Source organism: Anser cygnoides, chromosome 1, assembly GCF_040182565.1.
Source record: "Anser cygnoides isolate HZ-2024a breed goose chromosome 1, Taihu_goose_T2T_genome, whole genome shotgun sequence".
NCBI classification, from domain to species: Eukaryota; Metazoa; Chordata; class Aves; order Anseriformes; family Anatidae; genus Anser; species Anser cygnoides.
The window spans coordinates 88,983,756-89,010,382 of NC_089873.1; the positions used below are offsets into that span (position 1 = coordinate 88,983,756).

At 35.3% G+C, this 26,627-nt stretch overlaps 1 protein-coding gene across 8 annotated transcripts in view; it reads right to left on the minus strand.

The window, feature by feature from the left end:
* The window catches only part of EPHA6 (EPH receptor A6), a 517,785-nt gene that overhangs the window by 458,348 nt on the left and 32,810 nt on the right, over positions 1-26,627 (minus strand). For all 8 annotated transcript variants that reach the window (XM_067001793.1, XM_067001791.1, XM_067001836.1 and 5 more), the window contains exon 2: positions 26,275-26,339. In XM_067001793.1, coding sequence (XP_066857894.1) covers positions 26,275-26,339 — 65 coding nt within the window. The remainder of the gene's footprint in view (positions 1-26,274; positions 26,340-26,627) is intronic.

The following is a 26,627-nucleotide window of genomic DNA, read 5'->3' on the forward strand; positions in this document are numbered from 1 at the left end:
GGGATTTTGAGAAGCAGACAAACAAAAATCCCCAAAGTTCATCAAAGGCAAATGCAAAATCTTGCATATGGAAAATGGGATAAGCCCGTGTAGTTGTGCAGGCTGGGAACAGATTGGCCATAAAAGACCTTTGCAGAAAAGGACTGGGAGTCTTGGTGGACACAAGTTGAATGTGACTTCACAGTACAAGAACAACACTGACATTCTGCAGTGAGTCCAGTGGAGGTTCAACAAGATGGTGAAGGGCCTGAAGCATATAAGATACACAGAGAAGCTTGTATTCAGCCTGAGAAGAGAAGGCTAAGGAGGCATCTACTATGCTGTCAGCAGTTAATTAACATCTGGTCACAGAGAAGTCAGCAGTGAAAGCACAGAAGGCAACTGTACCATGTTGCAGTAATGAGAACCCTGGTATGATATAAAGACAAAAAATGCTCATAATGAAGACAGTCAGGCACAAAGCTAAGTTGCCCAAAGACTGACATCTACTTCCATTTCAGTATACGTAAAACATAACTGCCATTGCATTTTTTAATTGTGTGTTGCTGACAATGTCAGACCTCTCTGAACACCTTTACTGGCTATCTGATTTCCAGCTTTAGATCGTGTAATAACTCTGCACCTCCTTCTCTATTAGTGTGTCTACTGTTGTGTGCCTAAACAAATTATTAGGCTCTCTGTCCTTTGAGCCATTTCTCATGACAATTTTACCATTCTGCTTACAAGAGTTAAGGTGACTAATAATAGAGAGACAACAGGAAAAAATGGGTTAACTGGCATTTGTGAAACCATACATAACCTTGTTGCAGCTTAGCTTCCTGTTCACTTACATTTCTTCAGCATAGTGAATTAATTTTCCTTTATGATGGTAGGTACCTCATACCAAGTGGGAAAATTGAACTGAACCAAATTCTAGTGTTCCCGCAAAGACCGACCATTATTACATTGTAACTTTTTACAGTTATAAGGGACTTAAGAGACTAATATCTGCTTCAAAGTTTTCCTTTCCCCAAAAGATCTGTGGTCATAAAAGCAGAGACCATGCATGAATGTGACCTTTCTGGCAATATCCAATGTCAAATTTCTGGTTTTGGCCACTGGAACTCCCTTTAATTACAAGAGCTATTTATAAATGTACTTTTCTTTTACTTTTATTAAATCAGTTATGGCACACTTTTTCTGAGATAAACTTCTTGTTCTCCTGTAACAAAAAAACAAAGAGATAGTATAATCATATGTTGTATCAAAAACCACTGTAGTGTTTTTGTTTGCTTACGGTAAGTGACCACTCATCATATTATATGATAGCTTTTCCTGATCTCCATCAACCACTTACAGTAAAACCTTATTAAAACTCTGGTGTAATTCATCTGTTGCAGGCATTGTACAAGGCAGTGGTGAGGCAGCAAGAGTAAATTCTGTCAAAGGTGAAAGCAGAGCTAATGTGAACACTGGGAACTTCTAGCAGCTTTTAAATTAAGTGGAGTACGCATATAATGATTGTATATGATTTCTCTTCTGTCTTGTGACTGTTCATAACAGCATCAGAAATATTTGCAGGCTGAACGTAAACAATTTATTTTCTGCAGGACAGAGACAAATTGCAACTTAAATGAACCCTCTGCAACATATATAAATTCTGTAACAGAATATTTATATTTTGAGAATATACATACAGTGGAGACTTACTGCATACTACTAGGTTAGGTTTCACATCTGTAGTTTGAAGAGCTATCATATTTATTGGTTCGACTCTCCTAGTACTACTACACTGTCAAAGCCAACAGCGAGGCACGGTTTATATCACCAGAATGACTACTTGTTTTGGTGTATATAAACTATCCTCCTGAACAATATTGGTTGCTACATAAAGGTAGATGATTTTTTTCCCATAATTTTTGACCATAAATCTACATCTTCATATAAATAGGAAATTTAAAAAATGTATTAAGATAGTTATCTAACAGATGTAGATTGTTTCCAAAAATCACCATAATTCTCTTCCCCTTCCTTCTTGTGTTATTAATAAATAGATTAAATGTAAAGCCTGGTCATTCTTGATTCCATCCATTGTTCCAACTTTTTATGTCTTGAGAGCCTAAAGAAATGTTGTGTGACAGTAAAAGGCAGCTGAGAATAAGTTCATTTACTTAGATTAAATAAATACCGTAAGAAGTATTTACAGGATACATTTTTTCCCCTTCAATTATATAAAAAATTATAGCCTCCATAGATTTTTGAAAGAATATGCAAATGGAAATGTTTCTTCTTTTGAACTTTGTCCAATTCCAAATTTGATTTTTTCTTAACAGACAAGTATGGTGAAAGCAACAGCGTTAATTCAGTTTAATCTTTAGTTAAAATAAAAAGAATAGTAACTGTTACATCAGAGAGGAAAAGCAAAACCTTCTCTAACTGCATCCATTGTTCACTGTATAGTACAAGAGTTTCATACTACTGGAGTGCACTGATCCTGTCTTAGTGAAAAGAAAAAGTAACGAGTTTAGTTCCTGAGTCCTCTTCCTCTTATTTTCCTTGTATTTTGCTTTCTTATTAGCAACATGAACAAGAAGGTCACTGGGAAACAGTCTACAAGTATCAAAAACAATCTAAGAAAGATTTCTAACTATTATATAGTTAGATAAAAGATTTCAAAATCATATCAAAGTACAGTATGGGTACTGGGACTTTGACTTCTAACGGGTATAAAGCAAGCTCAGTCAAGAAAGAAGACTTGAATTTACCTGTAGGACTTCTAGTAAATAAAACAAGCCTCCCGCTGCATTTTAAAACATATTTCAAAGCTTCATAGATGTGACTAATCAGCTCACTGTAGCGGAGAAAGTACCAATATGCAAAAGGTATTTTCCTTTTTAATCTAAACTTGCATTCACTGTTTTCTTACTACTTTAGAAACATTGTGGAGGGCCTACTTCCTGGATCACCTGTCGGTAATATAGAATTATAAGCTGAAAATTCTTTGGTCAGTACACTGAACAGATGAGTAACAATAGAACAGCTTTGTCTTTCTTGGGGCAAAACAGTTCAATTTAGATTGCAAAGAACACAAACTGTACTTCCTTATAAGACTTTTTCATTTTATCTAATTTATTTGTGCCTTTTTTTTTTTACTCAGGTAATTTACAAGACTATTTCTTCAAAATAATTACAACACTGCCCAGCTTAACTTTAGCAAAATTAATAGACATTGTTTACCATATCTGTCATCGTGGGAATATATACTAGTTTTTCTTGGTAGGAGAAAGTACAGACATCTGAATTTGCATTTCTAAAATTGGCTGTAATAATTTCATACTGTTTTTAAATTTATTAATGAAACAAACTTCCAAATTTTTACATCTTGTGCCAAAATCAATTGGAGTTACCCGTCAAATGATTATTTTACTGATCTGAAGTATTTCTACTCTGTATTATATTACCTATTCTAGCTGAATTACACTACACTAAACCTTACTATCACTCTTTATTGAATTTTTGATGCAAATTGTCTTCCAAATAGCAACTGGTCTGTCAAATTTATATTGAAAAGATACTGAACTACTAAACTTTACTGAAAATCATATTGTACTGAAACATCACAGTAGACTTTTCAGACTAATGTACTCCACTGCAAGCTAATATACTATGACATTTTGAAATGCTGATAAAACTGATGTTCTATCTGTACTGCATCAATTTTAACAATTGTCCTATGTCACTTTCCTGCACTTTCAGATTACTTACACTGATTGTCTTCACTTGCTTTTCTGGCAATTTAGTAATGTTATAGATGCAGTTGTTCTAAAGCACTTAAGGCATCTCGTAAACGTTTGGCACGATGTGTTTTATCTGATTTTACCCATTAGACTGGATAAAAAACAGAATTTTATTGCATATCTATATTTGGCGATGAAGTTGTACTTACCACAAAAAGTAATAGTAATATGAACCAACATAAGATGACCTCAACCATTCACAAACTTTAAGAAATGAGCATGTTATCATCTGTTGGGAAAAATCACTTATGGTATCTTTTTTTTTTTTTTTTTTAATGGTAGCATCTCCAAACTCCCTATATTGGCTCTTCTTTTCAGTGTGGATTTCATCATTCAAACTAGAGTAGCGCTAGCCTGGTTATCAACATCTCTATTTCTTTATTATTGATCCTTAAATATCTGTCCGAACCCAGTTATTTTGGGTTACTCCTGAATGCAACACATGCATTATTACCTGGTTAACACGCTTTAAAAATGGATGCACTCTCTTACCAATTCCTGTTTCTTGAAGTGTTTAGTGTAATGAACATTTTCATCACAGCTTTCATGCAAAAAGAATTCCTAACTGACAATCTGAGCATATCTTATAATCAAAAACTTCCTAGGGAGCATTTCAGTATTCATTTGCTTTAATAACTTTAACACAAATGCATAGTTGTAATAAGGATGCATGTATGAATGCAAAAGTAGATACTAACATACAGTATAACTGTGTTAAACAGACAAGTATCTCCATTTCCAAATGGTTGCTAGGTGGAAAACAGTGTATTTGTTTTTGATATGTGCTTATACATAGGAAGGTCAAAGGGATGTGTTTCAAGGTATTTGGTCAGTTTCATATTGTTTTGAAAGCATCATTATTTTTTACTCTCTTTTTTAAATTATGTAAAATGCTTTGAAGATGTGAACTGATATATTTTACAAGTTCAAGATTTAGACATTATGCCTATGAGTATGAATATAATTGAGAAAAAGAACTCCAATGTTCAGAGTTGCATGATACTGTAATACTGCACTAAGATGACATACTGATGACAGAGTACCCCCAGCTGACATCCAGGTTGCAAACCATTATCAATTGATATACCAGGATAAACATACATGGGCAATAATAATAATAATAATAAAATCTTATTAAACTGATTTAGACGATGTGAATATGGGACACTGGAGCAAATCCTGTGTTTGATACTGGGTTCAGGCTTTGATATAGGACTGGGATCCTGACATCTCAAAGTCTAGATGTAGTTGGGGATATTTTTCAGGTGGTGGTGATAGGTTGAAGATAGAAACTACATATTTGAATTAAAAGGTATTAACATTTTCTAACAAGGCAAAATTTCACTTGACTTGGAGAATTCAATCATAACACTGTTGTCATAAATGAATTACTTTATTATTAAATTATCCTATATATGATCTGTCATTTTTGTTTTAAGTACCTTAAACTAATGTCATCATAATTTCTTTGTCCCATTTTCCAACTGACCAACTGTCAGTTACTATTTCTAGACACAATTACAAATTCAGCACAGAACATGGCAAAAAGAATTCAGAACAGATTGAACACTGAAGGGAATCTAACTGACGTAGCTAGCTGAAATGGAAATGTTGCAAGCCTGCTAACAGATTGGAAAGTAGCAAGCCAAATGAACTGACAAATGCGGCCAGAAAACTTGTGAGACAGCAGGGTACAAAAAAGCTAGATTTACAACAATTAGGATATACTAGTAATTTAAAAAATGCAACACATCATAAGATATGCACAACTTTAGGGAACTATCTAGAGATATGTATATCTTAATACTGCTATTAACAAGTCAGTAAGTAATTAATTAGATGATCTCTGTACTTAACACAGTATTTTAATTAATTTAAACTGAAAGTTACAAAACTGAAAATAGTCAGGGTTACCTTAACATTATGAATTTTCTGCTGAAAAAGGTATTTAATTATCTATGTATATAGAAAATGAGAGGAAAAATGTGGCATGTGATGGTTGTTCCTTTATTCTTGACTGATTCCAGGATTCATACAGCAAAATTCCTTTAGTAATTTTGTGTAGTATTATTTGTTCCTCTTATGTAGCTGAAGTCAACATGTTACAACTCTTTAACAATGTAAGACAGTACGTATACAAAATACAATGTCATATAGCTTGAAAATATTTCTCTTGCATTTGAGATAGAAAATAATGCACAATACTTTTCCTGGGGACAAGAAGATGTCCTTCAGAATTCTCAACTAAGAATCAGATCCTGAGAAAAGAAAGTCTAATTACGTCAATTGTCTACAGGGTCTTTAAAATTAGATTGGGCATTCTTTTTAGAAGATATGTTAATCTATCAATTCATTTGAGAAGAAAAAAAAAATCCTTACTACTTAAATTAATTTTTTAATGGACAGTGAAATCCATTTTCAGCTACAACTTTTCCTCAATTCCTTTTTCTTTAAAATTCCTGTCTCTCAACTGCACTTTGAGTAACACTTATGTAACTAAAAAAAAACCTCTTCTTTTGCCTGCTTCCATCTCCAACAGAAAATTCAGTAAGCCCGTTGTGCAAACCTACAGACTAAAATAAAAGCCCAGTGTGGCCCAGGTGAGTATATGTTTGGCCCATAAACACAGGCTCAAGTATTGGTGCAGTGGCTGTTAACTGTAATATTTTCTTTGTTTTTACTTATAGTCATTGATTCTCATTTTAAGTAGATGAGTTTATTTTTGCTAAGACACTTCTAATACATGCTACTTCTATATACCAAATGCAGCCTTCGCTATACTATTCGTATTTCTAGAAGGCACTGTCAAATTTTTGAAGAGAAATTCAAATATATGCTTTGTATTTTAGAAACTCAATGTAATTTAAAGGGAATAAAGATCTAGATATGATTTAGAAAATCTTTTTTACCTCCCTAGAAATTATAAATGAGCTGTCTTAAAAAAAAAAAAAAAAAAAAGTCAAATATATTCCACGACAGAATTGCACATTTTCAGAAATACTTTTCCAGTGCTACCTGTAGATATTGCCAGACTTACTTTGTGAATGAGTTTATTTTTTTCCAGTTGGTCTCTGTGGCCAACAGCCAAACTCATACCCAGATGCTCACTCACTCCTCCCCTCCCTCAGTGGGACAAGGGAAAGAGATTAGGAAGAATAGGAATCAGACAGTTTTTGGCTCAAGCTAGAAGATAGGAAGATTGCCTACCAATTACCCCCACAGACAAAACAGACTCAATTTGGGGAAAATTAATTTACTACTAGTGAAAACAGATTCAGGTAGTGAAAAACTACCTGAAAAAAAAAAATGCTAAAGCAACACCTTTCTTTCTCCCTTTCCCAGGCTTAACTTCACTCCTTCATTCCCAAGCCCTCTACCACCTCCCTGAGAGGAACAAGTGTTTGTGGGTGGTGGTGCTGAATATCAGTACACAACAGTTTCTTTTTGCTGCTCCTTTCTCTTCATACTTTTCCTCTGCTCTGTAACAGGCTCTCCATGGGTGGCAGTTCCTCTAGGAACATCCATCATGCTCAGGCATGGTCCTCCATGGGCTGCAGGGGACATCAGCTCCAGCACCTGGAACACCTCCTCCCCTGATGCCCATGGTGTTCACAGGGCTGTTTCTCTCATTTTTTTTTTTTCCTCATTCCTCTCTGTAACCTTTTGTCTCTACTGAACACGCTTTGCCAGAGCTGCCCCCACGGTGGCTGTGGGGCCTGGCCATGCCCTGCATGGGGCCATTGGAGCTGTCTGGAACCAGCTGTGTCTGGCATGGGGCAGCACCGGCCTTGCCTCACTCAGTGGTCCTGTGGCCGTCTGCTACCAGTACCTTGAGAAGGACGCCCAGTGAACTCATCCTTATAGGATGGAGGAGAACAGTTCTAAGAGATTGTTATTGCAGTTTCTGTAGGGTTTCACACATTTTGGGGTCCTATACTTTCCATATCATCCATGGCTGTACCTCCTTCAGGTACAGAAGACACAGCCATTAACTTGCATTGCATACATTTTAAGATCAAGGAGTTCCATCAAGCATGCCAGATGCTAGCTTCATCTATGGCAGTCTAGACATAAAAGTACTCTCCTTTCAGACAGTGGCCAAGGCAGGCCCCTGTTCCTTCTGCATTCACTCAGAAATGGTAGAATTTAGTACCTTGTTTTCTTCAGTAAGTGAAAAAGAGCACGGAAATCCATGAATGGTAAGAACTTTACACTAGCTTTTAATTCAAGGCCTCAAAATGTACTTTACTATTTAAAGGGATTTTTTAAAAATCCTGGGATTAAGAAAGTTGCTGTCTCAAATACCATGTCAGTCAGCATTAGCTGTGGCATTATTTTAGACAAACTAAGAATTTGAATAGAAGTATTTATCTTCTAATGTCATATTCCCAATGCTACTGAAAGTAATTACATATTGTATCACACATGGCCATGAACTTTACAGGGCTGGCTTTCCTCTGCCACATGAACTGCACAGCACCTAAGAACTGCTGCTGCTTCCAAGGTGAAAGGCAGTGCCTGCAATAGCTGTATTTAATATTAAAACTCTAAAAAAGGAATTAGAAATGTAATTTCAAGTGCAGCCATTTCTTTTAGCTAAAATTTAGAATCTTTCCAGAAGCGTGCCCTACTTGACTTTCAACCCTTGTATAAAATATCTATATAATGCCCTTCTTTATAGTACTCAAAGAAGTAAAATAAAAAACTATGTTTATGCTGTGTGTACAATTAAGTATTTTGCACCTCCACACATGTAAATCAGAAGGATGTTGGTCAAAGTTACACACAATTAAAAGATTTTGTTCACAGAACATTAAAAAGGTAGGAAACTTTGGACTACAGTTCTTATAAATATTAAATCAATCTTGTACTGCTGTCACAAGCTAATAAATTTCTGATGTGGAACTTTTTTTTTTTTTGCATACTGGCAACATATCACAAATATCTAATTGATTACTTCATAAAGAGAAAAAAAAGAGGGATATCAAAAAGAAAAATCTTGTCTTCAATGGAACAGATTAAAAGAATATTTTTCTGGGTCTGAAAGACAAAAAAACTATCTGTGCTTCTTTCCTCTATATAATGTAGGGCTGTTGACTACAACCATGAGTTATAGTAACAGTTATTATCCTATTTTTGACATTAAAACAAACAACAACAAAAAACAGCCATACAATTCATTACTCTTAGTAAATGTTCCTACATCTAAATTTATCTTCATCTGAAGTTCCTTTGTCTGATTACCCCTCCTCTGTGGACACAAATCATACATGATGAAAATTTCCAAAAGTTCTACTACATACTACAGTACTGCACAAAAAGACATAAGTATGACAGCACTGAAAAACTCGTCTCTGTGTAGATTCCCTATAGATTCAGGCTTTACTCCTACACAAAATGATACCATTGTTTGTGAATAATCTGCTATCAAGAATACCGTATTTTATTGTATATTCATAACGTTGAAATACATGCAGGAAATCACATTACTCCAAGGGAGTCAAGAAATATAAAATTTAATAATCATAGATTATAACTGATCTCTAGCTCAGGCAACAGCAAGTAGATGCATCATAATTCCCAAGAGGAAGGAATATTCAGATGAAAGCCACTGCAGTAACTCTTACTCTTTTATTCTGCTCTCATGTAGTAGTCAAAGAAGGAGTTCTGTCACCCTCAGAAACAGTCTCCAGTATATAAATCAAAATAATTATGAAGAACAAAACATTTTCCTTCAGGAATTTTCCCACTCTGACCCAAAAAGGGGAAAAAAATCTAAGCTGGTTTCACCTTCATTGGGCTCTGATCCTATGCTGTGGGTAAACCAGCTGGACTTAAGTTAAAGCCAAATTTTCATAGCAGTGCCGCCTCAAATGCATTAGAGAGAATTCCATTTTTTATTGAGATGGTTTGCTGCATGTTTGGCTGAATATACTATTATCTGCTCCATAAAAGGCTGGAGCTGAACAGTATTTGTCAGGTTAGCATTTTTGGAAAAACTCCTATCATTTTTCTTTTTTTTTTTTTTTAAAGTAACTGTTTAACTCAGTGGACCACAGTCCTAGAGGAGTGTATGTTTATTTATTTGCAAATCTCATGCATTCATATACAATCATATTGGTATACATAAAACTGAAGTGGCTGCACATGTAATAGAAATAATCAGCTTTTGAGCTGGCAGCTAACTGCAGCAGGTAGATGCTGAAATAGTTCTCCTGTTTCCCATTGTGGAGGACCAAAATTAGCTATATAAATGGCATATGCTTCTGCAAGTATTCTCTTAAGAATATTGTCCCTAAGGCTAGGTCTGTACTAGTAGGACCAGCAGATGCACTATCATTGATAATGTTTATTTGTTAGGGAGTTTCTGGTGTTGCTTTGGTCTTTGCCAACTAGCACTTCCCCAGACTTTTCCTGGGCAAGATGGATCTGGATAGGACACATCAGGCAGGACACAATGCTTCCAGTGAGTGCTATGGATGAGGACTGTAGCTAGAGGGTATCAAACTAAAAGTCACCATCTTATTTCTTCTGATGGCTTACATAATAATTCTGACATAAGACCAGCTCTTCACAGCACATCACTTCAAAAGAGCTACCTATACCATTAAAAATAGGCATGTTAAAGCAATTTGGTAAACAAAAACCTAAACTCTGAAGCACTTCCACTACACAAATAAATAACAATAAAAAGATATACATTGTCAAAGGAAGAAGTTCATTAGTTTCTGGATGTATAGTCTAAAAACTGCTCATTCCCTTGACAGAGACTCAGGTAAAAGCAATCATTTGAAATAGCTTTATGGAGACAGGAGGCATGCCATGCCTCTGTCTTCAAGGCTAGGGCAGAGATCTTAGTTTATTTAATAGCATAGACATAAATTATTTAGCTGTGCATGAAATACCTATTTTGAATTTACACACAGACATCTCATTTGCATATAAGTTTGGAAATACTAATTTGTGTTAGCTGCATAATGCAATTTGCTACAAAGGTCTCAGAGCTGGTTCAACTGGAGCTGCTATATTCAGAGAAGCAATGCTTTGCAGAAACACAAGAGTTTCCGAGAGCACTTGAGTCTAGAGTTTTGCTCCCTAGCTAACAAACCCTAGCCTTCCAGAGTGCCAGCTGGCTTGGATTTGGTGCCACACTGTCTTGGCTATACTGCTTGTAGCTCAGGTGATACTTTCATTGGACTTGTTCCAGAATCTCTGCTGCAGTTGTGCTCTGACAGGCAGGGTTAATACTCCTCTGAGTCCTTCATCTACTGCTAAAGCTCATGGTCATACTCATTGTTAGAAATCAGATAATACATTAGATGGACCACCAGTGTCATCGGTTATGGCAATTCCTACACTTGGTTTTATCTGTAGAAACAGTAAGTGCTGAATTTTAATGAGGAAGAGATTAAAAATACATGGCATTTTATTACTTCTCATTAACTTCACTTTACAGATAAAAGGTTCAGTATGGGCCATGTGCTTTCTGATTGCTGGGCAGAAAGCATGAACAAAGTAAAATAACTTCGAGGAGTAAGAACAGAGGAAAAGAAACTGAAACAAGAGCAAAAGAAGCAAGAAAAATCTTGATGCAACCACATGGGCAGTGCAAGCTTTTGCCCCTTAGTTACTGTGTCATGGAATGAAAAGCTAAAGCTAATCCCCTTAGCTTTCCTACGAGAAAGTGGAATCCAAAACTAATCCTTTTATAGTAGCTATACCACATGAAATGGGGTGTTTAAGCAAATTCCCTTAATCATCACGGCAAGAATCAGGGAACTGAAGTCAATCCCCTTAGCAATTCTGCAAGAAACAGAGAAGGAAGCAATCTCCTTAGTTATGCTAGGGTTAAAAATAAACTCTATCAGCCTTTGAAACTATTTTGATATAAAATTATTAGTACCATGCTTCTGGCATACCAAGACCCAATGTGAATACACAGTAACATCCTTGGTACAGTAAGTTTGACATTAATAGTCATTAATAGTCAAATTTTAATTAATAGTCATTAATAGTCAATTTTATTAATAGTTATTAATAGTCAAATTTTGTGGTGTAAGTTATGTATCTAATACTCACCGCTTTCATTTACTAGTTGTAAGCATACTACAAGAATGTGTACATATAAGTTAGCTGAGAAGCAAAAGAAAATGTGCGAGCTCTTCTTTAATTAAAATTAAAAAATAAGGAGTATTCTTCACAATATTAAAAGCTGACAAAAAGTACTAACAGACACGATGAGAATTGCTTGAACAAGGTGATATTAAATATATCACATTATTTAGCTGTTGTGTCTGTTAACATTCACTTTACTTTTTTTCTACTTATTCTGCAATGTTTCCAGTTTTTTAATACTACTAATCAAATTCCCAAGAAACATTAATAGAACTCTTAAAATAACTGTTACTAGTTGAAGTCACGCATATTTGTTCCATTTACTGGTAGTTTTGTTTAGTTCTTTCTCATTTGTTTTTTTAAGCAGATTGTTTGATAAGAGCACGATACCATACAGTACGATACCAGAGGCAGATCACCTATCCCTTCATCTTGTCTGTGTGTACAGTGGAAAAATTTTTGTTGTTTCTAAAATACACGGGATAGTCAAGCCTCCAGAAATACAAAATTAAATGTGTACCATTTTTCAAGTGAGACCATCTATTTCTGTTCACCTCAAGGTTATATGCTTGTCTTAATGCAAAAAGTCAGCTAGAATATCTGCATTCTTCAAATGCTGTTCTGCATCTCAACAGCACTTGTGATCTTTCAATTTATTTCTGCAAGTCATATATTATGTTTTAAACTCTTCAGAAGGGATTCTTTTGATTAAATACAATAGAGGAGGATTATCCTTTTAAATCTGAAATACAGTTATAATTTTTATTCATAAATGCCTGGATTTTCTACTGTTTTTTTTTTTTTTTTTCCCCCTCTCCATAGAATTGTGATTCTTAAAAAGAATTCAGTTTTCTTATTAGTAGTCAATAAACATATCTAAAAACTGCCTATTTTCCACTTTGTGAAGTAGCTTATTAGGATTATATGAACAGTTTCCAATTCTGCTATAAAGGCCTCTATACTTGCTTGGATCCTGTTGCAGGATATGCACATTAAATCACAAGTGAAAATTACTATGTAAAGTGTCTCTTCTTAAATCTGAATTTTCAATTCTTTATATTTTGGACTAGCAATTGCTGCCCACTTTAAATGTTAACTGTTGCTCAGAGAAGAGATTTCAAGCTCAAACATTCTACTGGAGGTTAAGAAACAGACATCTACTGGCAGAGAGAGCAAAGCTGAGAAGAATTTCTACAACATCGGGTATTCAGTTCAGACGGAATAATTTTTTCAGTAGTAGTAAACCTAAGACTAGGGTTTACCACTTTGGTGTTTATACTGAGAAGTATAGGAGGGCCAGGGTCTCATCCCAGCCTTGAGCGTCTAGAAGATTTGTCTTAGAAACAGCAAGTGGGATCATTGCAAAACAGCAAGGAGGTCACCAGGCAAGGAGTGTGCACAATCCAACACTACTCTGCTATTGCTTCTTGACTCTCCTTTAGCTAGCAGTATAGTCATAGCCTTTATTTTTACTTGAGTTTTTGGCATGAACTCATGGACAAGGAAGGGCACATCACGGAGGAAGCTGGTAAAACAGGGACCTTTTGACAGAAGATAAAATACAGACAAATGAAAAGAAATGGAGCAAAGCAAAGCAGGGAGAAAACTGTCTAACTACAAGGAAGAAAATCAAATGTGTTAAGCTCTTGAGGACTGCAACTAACGTCAAGTTTCCAGACAGCGTCAAAATGGTAGTGATAGAGTCCCTCTTGGTCCACACTTACTCAAAAAGAAATGGAAAAGTCTGTGTCAGCACCAGAAGGGAAAAAAAAAATCTGGGAAGTAGAGCTCTATTTAAGTGTGCCCCAAACAAACTGGTCTTAATTGCTCTAGCAAGACCCATTTGGCGAGAATTCCTACAGAGCAGAAAAACTATTCGTGTACAATCCTTCCATCCTTACAACTGTGAAAACCCGTGTAAGGTCTTATAATTGAAAGCAATATTGGAATGTAAATGATTTACTGCAATTTGCAAAGGGGATTATATGTGCACTTAAGTATTTAAAAGAGGCTTGAAAAATGCCTCAAGCTTACAGATTTCTTGACAAATTGGTCACTTTTCTGTAACTTCAAGAAGTAAGTCACTGCATCAAAATATCAGGAAAATGTTCAAAAACACAGTTCATTTTTTTTTGTTTCAATTCCTTTTCTTTTAATTCCAAGTAAGGGCTTCCAATACAAGGTCAGGCTACTGAAAACCCTTAAGAATATATAAATTATTTTACTTTCATTACACATAGAAGATCCACTTTTAGAAAATAATTATTCCTGTCACTAAAAGGATAAAAAGACAGCAACAATCTGTCAAGAATTTCCCTCAATTACTGAACACAGCATGCAAGCAAAAAGCAGCAACCGAGACAGTGAAGAATCTTTGCTGCTGCCACTTTTATATTTTTCTCTGGGGAAGAAAAAAAAAAAAAAAACATTTTGTGGCTTTTAAACAATCCACAGAGAATACTTTTCAGAATACCTAGGTATTTATCAACCACTTAAGCATTTATGAGAGCATTTCCAATGCACATAAGAATTCCAAGGGGTAGTTCCCATGAGTTCAGTATAGCTGTTCTTAGTCTCCAAAAATACACTGGTTCTATTAAAGAGATGTTCAGTATGTACCTCGTATTTCCATAAATATTGCTTTTCTTCTACTTTCTTTTTGTCCTTTCTTTTCCATGATTTTGTAATAAAAGCAACATTCAGTTTGATGTTCTTTATAGCTACATGCTTGTGCAGAGTGAATGCTGAATTATATCAGAACAATATTATATTTGATTGGGAATTAAGTGAATTTTTTCACTTCAATTATAAATGATTTTTTTTGAATTTCAAACTATCTAGATGCTGGCAGAAACAGTAAAAATTCTGTAATTCAACACTGCTGAAAATATATCCCATACTATTTTTAAATCAATCATACTTGCTTCTCCAGTTGAGTATGTTTTTCTTTTCAAAATATTTTTCCCTATAGAAAAGGCAAGAATATGTTAATTTTCGCTAAATTTTACTTTCTTTTATTTCTTACTGCTCCTTTTGGTAAACCAAGATATGAAGGTGAAATCTACAGTGTATTAAAAGCTATTTTCCATGCATTAGGTACATAGATGTGCAACCCATGTGTGCTATTTCTGCTCATTTTAACTTCCAACCAATGTATTTTTGAAAAAAAAAATATAGGATTTAGTATATATTTTGTGGGGTTGCACAACAGAAAGAGATAGATGTGCTCGACTACTTACAGTGCTTCTCATATCTACAATGGGAAACGTAACAGAAAGTATAAATACTGCTACTGCCACTCTGTACCTTCTTTTGCTATATAATATAAAACATGCACTGAAAAATAATCAAATTTCAGTGTACATTATAATTAAATTGCCTGTGTTAGACAAGATACATTACAAATCAGTATCCTAAGAAAATGAAGCGAACAGTTTTACATTTGCTATTTGGCAGTTTCCAGGCACTGAGAGCATGAACTAGTTCTAACCAGAGTACAAACAAGCATTTTTAAGGAAAGAAGGTTTACATTATAAGTAGTACTTTCACTGCATCAAAGATTACAAGACTGCCTGCTTTGTTTCCATTTTCTTTATTATATTCCTGGCCCTACTAAAAAGGGACTTTTAACAAAACACAAAGTCCTTAATGGTCATAAAAGCATACAGACAAGTAAGAAAGTGAAGAGTAGGTGGTGTATGAAGGCAGTGGGGGAAGTCTGATCTTGGGCAAGAAAAGAAAGCCTCATTAAATGTCAGACTGCTCCATTATTAAGGTGATAGACTTGAATTTCAGCTATGTGGATTCAACACGGATTTCACTCTTTTGGTATGTTTTTATGCTAAATGTTAGAATAGTCAAAGAAGATGAAATGGAGATGACAAACTCCTAGCCTGACATCCTAGTGAGAAGTTATCCTGCTACAAAACCAGTTAAAAAAAAAACAAAAACGTTTCTGCTTAGCAGATATCCTATAGAAACGATTCCAGTTATGGACAGGAAATTTTGCTTTTACTAAGAACATATTTGTACACAATACCATCTAAGTTAAACAAGAATAAAAAATAATTCAAAAAGTATATGCCGAATTACTATCATAAAGTTCAGACTTACCATAGAGCAGATTTAAAAAAAAAAAAATTGATTGAGCAGTTTAGAGACTACTTCTATCACTTTAATTTTACAGATTACTATTTAAGCATACAGCTGTTCGCTACTGAACCATTCAAATTTGTTTATAATCCTCTATTATACATGCTTTCGTCCAAGTTTTTTTTTTTTTTTTTTAATTTACAGCTAATTATATCTCATCTTTTAGTCTATGAATGCTTTAGATCTGTGACTGCACAGTGGCAAGCACAAATGGGTCCCAATGTGTTTGCAATATCCAAATAAGAATATGACTATGTTTTGCCAATAGCTATCCTCTGTGGAATCTGTAATTAGACGTTTCACACAAAACCAGATGAAAAACAATCAAAATATTGCCCAAGTGCATGAACAAAAGAAAAAGAAAAAAACAGGGTGATAAATATCTCTTCTTCACAGTGCCTGGCATATTTTGTGAATTTAACCATTATAGACGCAAAATGCTCTGGTAACCGTGCATCCATTCAATAGGTACTCAAATCCCCAGCGGTTATAGCTAGGGTTTTCAGGTTACGTATGCACACAAATTAAGATTTTTGACACTCTAACAGGAAATACAGGTAAAACAAAAAACTTAGGCATTTGTCAAATTACTTGGACATTGGTAGTCACAGGGACATACACTCTTCAAGAAAACCTTTTATGTTCTAAGAGGTGTTCTTAAATGAAACACGAAAGTTGACTCTCAAAGGCAAATCACCTCAGATTAGAAACAGTAAGTCCTCTAGAAAATCTTTCTTAGACAGTTAACTAGATCTTGGATGTGCCTAATCATTAAATCCCTGCAGATAGATATTAATCTCAAGAAAAATGACCCTCGTCTTACCTCTTTCCTTATACAGCATGCCTCAAACATCAAAAAGGATTTTAAATAAGGTGTGGTAGAGCATTGGCCTGATGATGTCCAAATTACAGCTCAACTAAGCATTTTAAAATATTTTTCTTAGTGTCATCTCTGTAAATTCCCCATATTGTGTGAAAATCTGAATAGCTTCTTTCATTTCCTTCATCTCTGTTAAATGTTCTAACAGCTAAATCCCTAACTTCTATTAAACTTGTTATTAAAACCACCATCTCGGTGACACCTCCAAAATCTGGCTGCTGAGCTTTCATAGGTATAACTACATGTTACAGTTGGACTGCTCTAAGAGAGGGAAAAATTTACGCTTTTGGACGCATTGTTTCTTCTCAGAAATGTCCTCAATTCCTGGTTATAGCTCTGCTTCTTGCTACTGCTGCAGCATCTACCTACATGGATGTAATTCTCTGTTCCATGAACTGTTCAAAGCTATTTCCTTGGAATAAAACACCTTCAGAATGTGAGTCTTTCTTGGTATTGGCATTTTTTTCCCATTGACTTCCACAGAACTTTAGAATTAAGTATGTGTACTGGATCTGGCAGGGATGGAGTTCATTTTCTTCATAGCCACCTGTATGGTGCTGTGTTTTAGATTGGTGACCAAAACAGTGTTGATAACACACCAGTGTTTAAATTATTGCTGAACAGTGCTTGCACAGCATCAATGCCTTCTCTGTTGCTTACTCTGAACCCTTAAGGAGTAGACTAGGGGTGGGCAAGAGGTTGGCAGCTGTCCCCAGCTGACCAAAGGGATATCCCATTCCATATAACATCATCCTCAGCAATAAAGCCAGGGGTGAGTTTTCTTCAAAGCAGTCTCAGAGTCTCAGAATCTGCTGGTAGGAGGTGGTGAGTCACTGCCTTTGCATCCCCCCCCCCCCCCCCCCCCCCCCCCCCCCCCCCCATTTTTTAATTGTCTTTATCTCGTCCCATGATTTTTTCTCACTTTTGCCCTTCCAGGTCTCTACCCTATCCTGTTGGTTGGGAATGAGCTAGTAACTACATCTGGACTCAGCTGCCATGGGGTCAACCCACCACAGCATGCCATTAAAGAAGCAATGATGTCTTGTTCACTAAGTCACAGCTCTCCAATCACACACTGTTGTCAGACTAGGAACTGATAAATAGAATCAAATTTCTTAATTACACTTCTAAACGCCCTAGACTATCTTATTCACCACACAAATCAGCCTAAAAATGCCATTAAATTGAGTATCACACAATATACTATTAAAACTATTTTACAGCATTCAAGCACAGACTACAGAGGCTAAGAAGTACGACTATATATCATACAGTTACTTAGCATCATATATATAATACGGGAGCTATCAATAATGAAACATTATTCAGTTTTTTTCTAATGAGACTATTCAATGGAACATTGCTGGGTAAATATTTAGAACACAAAATCATACAGGTTGATATAAATATTTTGGTCAGGAAAACTCACTCAAGGATGATGTATATTTACATACCTAGGAGCGGGAATACCACTTATACCTAATGAATAGATTACTGTGTGTTATATAACAGCAGTTCTGGAAGACAACTGTGAGTCATGGTGAAGATCAACTGAACATGATCTCCTAATATTATTACTATAGAGAGAAAGCCTAGTGGGAACTCTTTGATGTTTAAACAGGAGAATAATAAAGAAAAGTGGCATGACAATTTGTAACTGTAGAAAATAATGAAATTGACTGTCAAATACTGCATACTTGTGTCTGTGCTTTTGAAAAAAAAGAGTCACATACTGATTTGAATTTTGGAGTACAGGAGGAGGAGCAATGAAGAACTTAATCTACTTAGATACAATATTAGGGTAAGAAGGAAGAATCAAACAGTAGGAACTTTAAAAAAAAAATCTAATTAATTAATGGAATAAATGAAAGCTTCTTGACGTCTTTTAAAAATATATACTTCCGTGAAATTCTTGTTACAGGGTTAACATAATGACAATGCTTGAAATCTTCCAGCTCCTGATAAATAAGGATGAACTGACAAATTGATCTTTCTGATCATAAAGAATTTAAATATCTATTGTGTTCTAATAGTTACAGTATTGAAAGTGAAGACTGAAAGTATTGATGATATTATAATTCACACTGCTACATGAAATTTTCAAATCAAAGCTTAAAATCAATATTGATGTGGCCATGTGGATATGTAAATATATCTGTTTGCAAATACAGATAACTCATCTGGTTTCTATTTCATAGACAAATCCAAACAGCTGCCAACTACAGTTAGGAGACTTTGCATTTCTTTCGTGCTATAATCTGTACCATTTATTTGTTGTTATGCTTTAGTACCATGTAGTACTCTTCTGCTTGTAGATAACAAGATAACATGAAATGCAGAACTAAATTATGGGCACTGAGTATCACCATATCTACAATGCATTCCCTATCTTTTTCTTATGATGCCATACTGCTGCCTGAGCATGTTTAATGCACTAACCTCACTTACCGTTTGTGTTAAGGATTTCATTATAAACAGGTTAGCCTTATATTTCAGATACTTGCTCGGGTTTCACTTTTTAATATTTTCTTAGCACTTCAACATTTCTTATTTTCATGTTATATCCCCTTATACTATATTTTGTTGAGCCTCAAGCTGAACCTGTTACTTGTATTATCACTTCCCACAGTAAAGTCTTTTCCTTCTTTTAGCTTTTCTTTAAGTTAACTTGACTTCCTACACAGTTTTCTACTCTATATGCATGCAAAGACTTCTTACTGGAGAGTGTTACTTTTTCTGCCAGTTGCTTTGTTTATTGATAATTTTAATAGAGGAAAGGGCCTAAGCTTCTCTCTCGTTCTTTATAAGTGCTTTTATGTGATTTCAAAGGAAATTCAGAATATTCTAAAAAATAATTAATCCAGCTAAAAAAATTGATACTTAAAAATCCTGAGTAAGAATAAGAATGCTCCGTAGACATACTGGCCCAATCACCGTAAGAGCTAACTGTTACAAAATAAAGAAGAGTGGATGCAGGTACACTGAAAGAAGTGTTTTGAAGGTTAGCACTGGAAAACTTCTATATCAGCTCTGATTACAAACAAAATTAAAAAAAAAAAAAAGGATTAGCAAATAAGTAGTGATATGACAAATACTAGTAAGCTGTTCAAGAGCATGTCACCATAAACCCTAGCAATGTCTTCTAATTACTTAAGAAGGAGCTAAAAGTGATTTGTAGACAGATATATATAAATTAAAACAATTATTTTAACAGAGGGTAAAATAATCAGTCTGGTAGGGGGAAAAAACACCAGTACTTTGACGAGCTCAATCTCAACAAATTCCGAACAGAAAAAAACATAGAACTGCATATTAGTGACAGTTGTGCAAAATCTTAAATGATCACCCAAAGAAAGAAGATATTTAAAATAGACTTACTTCCGTGGATAAATCAATTTAAAAAAATTACAAGGAAGTTGTTCAGATAACTACAGGAACTGGGATTAAAATAGTTTCATCACTTACGCAGCTGTCAAATAATGTAGGAAACTTCTAGTAGGCTTTTTACTGCAGAGGCTATACATTTTCCCTGCAATGATAAGTCAAGGTAGCTTCTGCAAGCCCCTTCCACACGTAAATAATTTCTCATAGACTTGTGCTATGAGTCACCTTGCCCTTCTTTTGTGCTACATTTAAAATATTTTTGGAGTTTATTAAGTGTCAACATGGAAATGTAAAGTTAGATGATGTTAGAAGCAAAGAAATTCTTCATTATTAATTTTATTTTTCCAACAAGAACACTTTGTTCCAAATTACCACTTGCAAAGTAGATTTAACTCATGCAAAATAAGGAGTTCTTAGATTTAAGTAGAAGTATTTATGGTAGAAGTTTATCAGCAATAGACAGGCCCTTATGGCAGTGCTCTCCAATCCATAGCTCACACGCAGATTTTATTCACAAAATTCTGTTACATTGCTTAATGCAGTGGGAAACTAAAATTAGATAAATAAATTTAAGTCAGAAAGAAAAAACAAACAAACAGACCAAACCTGGAGTTGTCCAAGGCACATTATCGTATTAGCATTACTGCTAATGGATAACTGAAGGTTGAGGATCACTGCATTCCTTTCCTTCCTAAATTTCAAAATGGTATTAATTGCTGAATAAGTGTTTAATCCCATAGGAAAAAAAAAAGGGGGGGGGGGGAAGACCTTCTAAGAATCATAGCACCACACACAGTAGTGAAAAAATCTAACAAATTTAATTCCGTTCAGTGAATTGACTCTAGCTGTAACCATGGATAATGGTTCATACGAACTCAACTGGCCTGTCCACTTGCTCACACTCAAAACCTCTTTTTAAATCTATGAGGGGGTTCCTTCCCATTTTTTGGACAAATCCAGGCAAAACTTCTGCATTTTCAAGGTTAAGGAGTAACAGATGAGTAAAGTTCTATCTTCATTCTGAAGCACAGACCAATGAACAGAGTAAGTATCAGATGGTTCATTATTAAAGCAGAATTTTTGTACAGCCCATCACTGAGAAGCTAAATTGGAACTCAATCAACAAAAGCTGATTCTATCGACCTCAAGGATATTAATGTTTTACGCTGCATTTTTGTAGCTCTAAGCACTTAATTTATTACCCAATCAAAAAACAAGGAAAAAAATCTGACAAGCAAACAAAGAAAATACATTTGTAAGAGAAAGTGCTGTATTCTTGAACTTGAGAAAGGTTGTACAAACAACTGGGAAGAAAATGAAATAGTAAAATCACATATAGTATTACTAAAGAATGGATAACACTGTTGAGCATGACTCATTGTTGCAGCTAAATGATGACACTGCATACAAATGCCACATTAAAAAAAAGTGTTGTATCTTTGCTTGCTTGGGTAGGTGCCTCTGGAGGTTACCAAAACTGCTGAAAGCTTACAACCTTTTTTTTTGCATTATGACTATACTATAAATAGAAAACCGGGGAGGTGAAGGTGAAGGTTCTGCAAATTTCAGAAGAATACCTACTTCTAATTTTTTCTTCCACTTCACCCTAGCCAGTTAGTTTAAAATCGCTGAGGCATACTCAATATTACACAAATCCCAAACATTAATATTTCAGTTGCTATTTAATTTAATGGAAACATTCTTTGTGACTGAGTATGCCCATAAATTAATGACTTCTGTTAATGTCAGTCTCAAGAACATCATCATCCCATTCTTCTACCACTGAAAATGTTCTAAAGTCAGAGTAGCTTTGTAACTATATGTCAAGGTCTTTTTTGTTGCACACATAAACACCGCACTTACTCTTACTTTTTGATAAAATAGTTGATTAAAGTATCACAGTATCACAGATTTCTAGGTTGGAAGAGACCTCAAGATCATCGAGTCCAACCTCTGACCTAACACTAAGTACTCCACTAAACCATATCGCTAAGCTCTACATCTAAACGTCTTTTAAAGACCTCCAGGGATGGTGACTCCACCACCTCCCTGGGCAGCCCATTCCAATGCTTAATAACCCTTTCGGTAAAGAAGTACTTCCTAACATCCAACCTAAAACTCCCCTGTCGCAACTTTCGCCCATTCCCCCTCGTCCTGTCACCAGGCACGTAGGAGAACAGACCAACCCCCACCTCTTTACAGCCTCCTTTAAGGTAACTGTAGAGAGCAATGTGCATGTACAATTTACACAGTATCAGAAAAAAAGTCTCTATCAAAAGAACAAGCAAACGAAAAACAGTCACTCTTCAGGAAAACGGGATAGGATAGGGTAGGGTAGGGTAGGATAGGATAGTTCAGTTGCAAGGGGCCTTCAAAGCTCATCTAGTCCAACTGTCTGACCTCTTCAGGGATAACCAAATTTAAAGCATATTGTTAAGGGCATTACCCAAATGTCTCTTGAACATTGACAGACATGGGACATCAACCACCTGTCTAGGAAGCCTGTTCCAGTGTTTGACCACTCTCACAGTAAAGATTTTTTTTCCTTATGCCTACTCTGAACCTTCCTGGTACAGCTTTGTGCCACTCCCTTGAATCCTGTTATCAGTGACCAGGGAGCAGAGACTGGCACCTCACTCTATGCTTCTCCTTCTCAGGATGTTGTAGAGAGCAATGACGCTGCCTCTGAGCGTTCTCTTATCCACATTAGACAACTCAGATGTCCTCAGCCTTTCCTCATGGGACATGCCTTCCAGCTCTTTTACCAGTTCTATTGCGCTCCTCTGGATGCTTGAAGGGTCTTTAACATCCTTTTTATATCATGGGGCCCAGAGCCACATGCAATGTTCAAGGTGAGGCTGCACGAAGGCTAAATACAGCAAACGAATCTCCTCTTTTGACCAGCTGGCTGTGCTGTATTCAGTGCATCCTAAAATGCAGTTTGCCCTCTTGGCTGCCAGGTCATCATCTGGTGTCATGTGAACCTGTTTATCTCACAGCTGGACAATTTGTCCAGAAGGATACCATCGGGGACTGTATCAAAGGCCTTACTGAAATCCAGAAAGATTACGTCCACTGCCTTCCCTTCATCCACCAATTGGGTGACCTTGTCACCTTAAATTTTACCTTAAGTTTTGAAAAGAATCAGGTGTCAAGTAACACAAATATTGGCTTTTTGTTTCATAGACCACATAAAAAATGGACATGAAGAAGCATATAAATGTAATATTCTGTTAATTACCTGAACATTTGTAAACTCAATAATCTTCTCACCTTCACATAAGGTACAGGATCCCAGAATAATTTAAATAGAAATAGTTGAGAAATATATTCCACTTTAGTTTTTAATTTTAGTATATTTAATATTTTATAAGCAATGTTGCATATTTTAATAGTTGTATGCAATTCTTCAGTATGATCAACTACCCAAAACAACAAGTACATTTGCTATATTTTAATGAAGTTTGTCAGAATGAGACTAACCCAGAAAAATCAGCAAACATTGATTTTAATCAGCACTTTTGCATAACTCTCAGTGAGAAAAGTCTCATTTCAATGAATTCATTTGTCTTCACTATTTTGCTTTGTTGTTTGTTCCTTCTTTCTGCAGAGGTCCAGCATTGCCACTACCTCCGAGTGCTCACAACAAACTTTACAGGACCAGTACATTGACCTAAGATATTTTCCTACGTGACTCTGTGAGAAATGGAGGACTTCGTTTTTCAGCATATCTAGTCATCTGCTGCTGTATGTGACCAATGGCTTACAGTCTCTTTCCTAAAGTGCTCATGCTTCTTCCCCAAATCACATATTCCTCTCATCTGTACAACTCTCCAAAATCTGTTGCAAAGCTTCTTTGCTGAAGTGCTCACGAACCTTTATCCAATTTACAGCTTATATTAATTAATGCACAGTTTAGACACATTTTTTTCTAAGTTCACAGTTACTACCTCTCCATACTGCATTTATCCAGTTCTTACCTGAAAATGGTAATTTTCACTGGATTTTTCTATTAAATGTCCCAGTAAGCCTTACTCTGCATGTTTTCCTCACGCTACAGACTGCTTTTCTCCCACACATTTACTTTAGCTACCTTTTTTTTTCTTTTTTCTTCTTTTTTTTTTTTTTAAATGAATTTTACTTATAGGGAAATTATCTAATAATTGAATCCCAACTACTGCCTCAAAGGTAAGCTCTTTGTATTCTAGTATGTGCTGCCTGTTCTTAACATGCAGCAAAGGCAATTTCCGTGAAAACCTCAACATGGTGCAAAAGTAAAGTTAAGGATAGGATAGGATAGGGTAGGATAGGGTAGGATAGGATAGGATAGGATAGGAATGACCAACCAAAAGAGATATTTTGTAACAGTTATGTTTTAAATCAACTTTTATTGCCTTTTTATGCTTCTATATTGTGGTTATTGTCACTGGAGTAACTGAAGCTTTTAAGAATTTACAGAAAAACTGAAATTATATCCTGTCTACTTTCCAAATGCCAGCCTCCTTGTCCAATCCAGCGGGATTTACCACAAAACGAGAGCAAAAATTTTTTGCTGTATTTTCTCATCATACTATATGACAATATTATTTTTTTTTCTAGAGCAAATAATGCAAAAATACTGTGAGGAATTTAATATATGACAATATTTGCTTTGTCTAGGAATTCTGAAGGAAAAAACTTTCAGAATTATAATGTACACTGCATGAGACTTCATACAAAATGAAAAATACAGAAGTATCTATAACAGACTGAAATGTGTCTAGGGATACAATGGACTGAAAAACCCTGAAAAAGAATACATCATAAAGTTGAGAATAGGCTGAGATTAAGAAAGGTAACATTGCTTGAAATCCCTGAAGGCAAAGACACAGAAGGTATTTTATAAAAATGGATTATTGAGGTGCTGAGGATAGACAATTTCTACTTCCTTCTGGAATAGATCACAAGAAATAAAATAATTAAAAATTAAACAAGATTTCTCACTCAGAAAAACAGAACTTTGAGCTCATTTCAGAGCATCAAGAAATTATGTCACACACAAGAATTAAGAGAGAATGCCAGCTAATATAAAAACACATGACACGCGATCAAGAGCTGTACATACAGTGACATCAGTAGCTGATGGAATAGGTGTCAAATGTTTTAGTGCACTGTATCTTAATTAAAAAGTTAAACTACAAATGCCTCTGATGTTCTGTTAAGTGCACCAACTGGGTGGAAGGAAGACACAGACTCTGCGTAGCCCCTGGCAAAGCACTGATGGCTGTACTTCAAAAAGCAAAAATGCACCTCTTCCCCACCCTCATCTAGCCATACCACCTCCAAATATATCAGGTACCTGCAACTCTATGAGGCCCTTAACACAATGTCAAGTGCCTGACAATCTGTACTAGCAGCACAGTGAAACTGTGTAAAATGTTAAACTGGAATAGAGAACTTTTACCTAGAACGGTAAGTGGATGAAAACAAGAAAATACTATTTAAATATTTTCCCTACATGTTTCTACTGGCTTAATGGCATTAACATATTTGTAATGTTTTCCTGATTTAGCAAACCTGATACCATTTTACCAGATTCTAAAGTCCATATTAATCCTCACTTCAATCATGTTACAAAATCAAAACTTTTCCTTTTAATTCACAAAAATGTATTCATAAACGCATCCTCCAAAATAAGAATTTTTAATATGTAACTTTATGATATGTAACAGTTAGAATTAGATTTTTAAATGGGATAGATTCCTAAGCAGAAAAGCCAGAGAAGGGCATAGTAATGTGTACTCATGTCATTCTTGCATCTGTTCTTCCTGTTATTACAACACACGCTGCTCCAGTCCTGAGAACAACTAAAATCTTTCCTGTGAGTCCATACTACAGGAATATTGACTCAGTTATAATAGTCATTCACTTTAGTACTGTTGGAATGCCAAATTCAAGACAATAAAGCCAAAATAGTGAGTGACTTACCCCATTTAAAGGAAATGTTTTCCATCCTAGTTCTCCGAGGGCAGCTGTAGTATCAAGCAACACAACTGAAAGTGGAAAAAGAAACGATATGTTTGTGGTGTTGTTTTGATTAGACATATACAAGTATAAAGTACAGCAAAGTATAAACCAATATGAACTGAACTAGACATATCAGCCAGGTACATCTGCTTAAAGCTATTAAAGCTTTAATATTAAAGCTTTAATGAAAACATTGGAGTATGAATACTCCAACACAATAAAAACATTTAAGCTTTTGAGGTTTACATTTCATTATTATGCATCTCAGAAAATATCACTCATACAAAAACTATATCTCTTGCCAAAACCATTGC